Genomic DNA, 3476 nt, shown 5'->3' with positions numbered 1-3476 from the left:
AAAAAAAAAAAAAAAAAAAAAAAAAGAGAGAGAGAACCCTAAATACATAAAGAAATATTAAACTGGAAAATTGTCAGTAAGGAGCCAGATATAAGAGAGATGCTTGCAGATAAGACAGTGTGAATTTCCTCTGCCTTTCTGACAGACACAAGCCCAACTCAGCCCAAACCCAAACCAGAACAGAGAGAGAAACAACTGCAGAACATTAGGGAAATCCAGGTTTGGATCTAAATCCAGGATCACCTGTTCCCCCCACAAACTCCTCCATCTAGCCCATGTACAACCATGTCACATTCCTCTAGGATCTGCTCACCTGTCTGTCCTCCAATTGTAGCAAACAGCCTGTGGGGAATCCTGGATGGGATCTTCAGTCCAGCTCTTATCTGGTAATACCTGGGGAGGAAAAATGAAAAATTACATGCTGATAGAGAAGTGAACACTTGGTCCAACTTAAAAGTCTGTGAATCTTGGGCATCCAGTCTCAAAAGCACTCAAGAAAATGGGCATGCTCAGGAATATTGGATCTTTTCTTCTGCCTTTTAGCTTTAACTAAAGTGGTTGGGGCAGATCACTTACCAGTTACTGTCACAGGCAAAACTGATTCAACTTGGGGGAAATTAATTTAATTTATTCACAATTGGTTGTTAAGAAACAAACCCAAACATTAAAATTACACCTTCCTCCACTCCACCCCCTTGTCCCCATGCTCAGTTTCCCTGTTTCTGACTCCTCTCCTCCCAAGCAGCTCAGGGGGATTGGGATGGGAGTCACTGTCAGTCCATAAAAGCATGTCTCAGCTGCTCTGTCTTCTTCATACACTCCCTACTCCAAAGTGGATGCTTCCACAGGCTGCATTTCCTTCAGGGAATATCCAGCTACCTACTGCCACACTATAGTATTGTCAGCCTTCCCTCATCAGGTGTCTCATGTCCAGAAGCATCTCAAGCAGCCCTAAATACTTCCATTAGGAAACTGATTTCTAATGGCTTGGCTGGTGTTTCAGATTAAGCCACCTAAATCTGGGGGAGACTACACATATATGCCTCAGGTGACAGTTTCATATAACGGAATCATAGAATCATGGAATGCTTTGGGTTGGAAGAGACCTTAAAAACCATCTCTTTCACACCCCCCTGCCATGGTCAGGGGACACCTTTCACTAGACTGTGTTGCTCAGAGCCCCATCCAACCTGTCCTAGGACACTTCCAGGGATGGGGCAGCCACAACCTTTCCAGGCAATTGATGACCAGACAGTCAAAATTCTCAGCAGACTTAGAGACATTCAGCTCCTAAGAGGATACTGGGAAGATCTTTGCTTCAGTCATTGTCCAGACTAAAACTACTGACTACAGTGCTACCTGGATATCAAAGGCACATGAAGATACTGGTGACTGCATAACAAGGTTAGTTCCAACCTTCATTTTGCTCTTTGCAAAATGGACTAGGTCTAAGGACATAGAGGAGATGGGTCTCCCTCTTATTTTAACCATTCCCTGTTCATCCCCTTAATTTTGGTAAATTCATTTGAATGTCAGAGATATTCTAGAAGTCATAAAAAGGCATCTTCCTGTGTACCCACCATATTTAACTGCTCAAAACACAAACCAAATTGAAAAGTCATCGAAACCAAAGGAACTCTCAGTCTAAGGTCAAACTATAAGTTAAAGATCCAGATGTAAAGAGAATCTGCAGACTAGTAAGGTCTGCACGATTAAGGGTTGTCTCTAAAAATGACACTCATATTTTATAGGTAGCCAAAAGTGTTTTAATTCTTAATTAAAAAAAATTACACTAACCATTTATTAATAAATGATTTATTAATAAATGAATTATTGCTGATTGTTTGGCATCTGACCCCAAAGGTCTGGCCTTGATAACACAGTGGTGTAAAGCAATTCTGGTATAAATTATCCTGGAATTTAAACCCAACTTTTTAAAGAAGGACTTTAGAGAATGGTCCCATACCCAGAAGACACAAGAGGCTTCTGAATATCCTGTTGTTGGTTCAATTGTGCATAAAAGTGCATTGCAAAGACTTGCGTCTCAAGGCAGTGACACTGGTGGTCACTTGGGTTAATGGCAGAGAAGGACAGTGATGTAGAGGACTTCAGATCAAAGCCGTAAAAAACCTGAAGACATCCTCATTTGATTTTCACCAGACTTTCTGTTTTCCAGTTAACATAAAACCCATTACCTGTTTTTTGGTTGTTGGTTGTGGTGGGTTTTTCTTCTCCTATTTTTAAGCCACATGTCAATATTTAAATAGTTAAGCAACAAATACTATCCGTTCCTCCTCAAATATTAGCCATTCCTCCCTTTACCTCTGAGCATTTGAAGGCAGTGAGAAACTGCCAAACAGTGACTTTATAAATAAAAAAATCAAAAAAACAAAGGTTTTTGCTCTCACACTGAAGCTGGATGTTACTTCATAGTAGCTTGTGCATAGTGAGGAAGGTTTTGCTGATCAAAATACAGGCAATTGAAAGATGCAGAGTCCTGATTTCTTCAGGGTACTGCTGATTTCTTCAGCAGTAAACACAGACAGGTATCTCTGCTTCCCCATCCCACGGTCCTACACACCTCTGGGTTGTGCCAGTAAGAGTGACAGCGAGACCAAGATATAAAACAAAGCTAAGTTAATGTGAGTGTAAATAACAAAAAAAAAGGACTCTTAAGATCTGGTTATTGAGAGATGCCTCTGCTCAAATTAAGGTGCAAATGAGACCATATGACTGTAAGTCAATAATATGGATTTTACTTAACAGTGAATGTGAGGTAGAGAGATAGAAAGAAATTAAAAAGAATGTGGGGAGAGATATCAAGAAGAAGATAGTCACTGCCTGTGGATCTAGCAGCATCCCAATTTCCATCCTGGACTTCTCAGGGATGGTTGTCCCAAGTTCGTTCAAGACTTTTCACCACTTACACATTTTTTCTAACAAAGGAATTAATGCTCATTGGCTACACAGTTCTCTTATTCTATTGGTTCAATGATTTCCCCTCTTCTAATGCTAATTATTTCCATGTTCAGTCTTTCTCTTCTGTTGAGTCCGTGGGTTTCTTGAGTTAGTGGTCGTGATCTCCCCCTGCCAGGATTACCTTTTACCCAGCCAGAGCTGATTTCAGCACAGTTGCTGAGTCTGCTTTCCTTGTGGCCCATAAATTCTGCATTCTTTATGTCCATTATCAGTGATACATTCTTCTCTCCCAGCTTTTTTAACCTCCCCCTGGGTCTGAGATAACACCTGGACAATAGTACCACCTTTACCTTATCTCAAGCTCCTGCTGTGGTGGCTTAACTTACAGTCCAAGTTCCAGGTATCCACAGAGATATATATGGGGGGGGCTTTGGTGGTTGCTGATGGTTGCAGATGGTATCTGTCCCATAACTTGGGATGATCTTTGTTTGACCAATGACATGTGTATGAGCAGTTGCTTCTTTACACAGTTTGCCGCAGTGGGAATTTTCCTCTGA

General features: G+C 41.1%; 1 protein-coding gene across 1 annotated transcript in view; it reads right to left on the bottom strand.

Annotated features, from left to right (window-relative positions):
- The window catches only part of FAM135B (family with sequence similarity 135 member B), a 118543-nt gene extending 115358 nt beyond the window's left edge, over positions 1-3185 (bottom strand). Inside the window, exons 1-2 of the mRNA XM_027909147.1 lie at positions 3101-3185; positions 314-490 (exon numbers count right to left, since the gene is read on the bottom strand). Of these exons, the coding sequence (XP_027764948.1) occupies positions 314-490; positions 3101-3185 (262 nt within the window). The remainder of the gene's footprint in view (positions 1-313; positions 491-3100) is intronic.
- Positions 3186-3476: the final 291 nt, after the last annotated feature.

Source organism: Empidonax traillii, unplaced genomic scaffold (assembly GCF_003031625.1).
Source record: "Empidonax traillii isolate 1590-97213 ecotype Southwest subspecies unplaced genomic scaffold, ASM303162v1 scaffold1962:size128196, whole genome shotgun sequence".
In the NCBI taxonomy this organism is placed as follows: Eukaryota; Metazoa; Chordata; class Aves; order Passeriformes; family Tyrannidae; genus Empidonax; species Empidonax traillii.
This window is presented reverse-complemented; position numbering and strand designations above follow the sequence as displayed.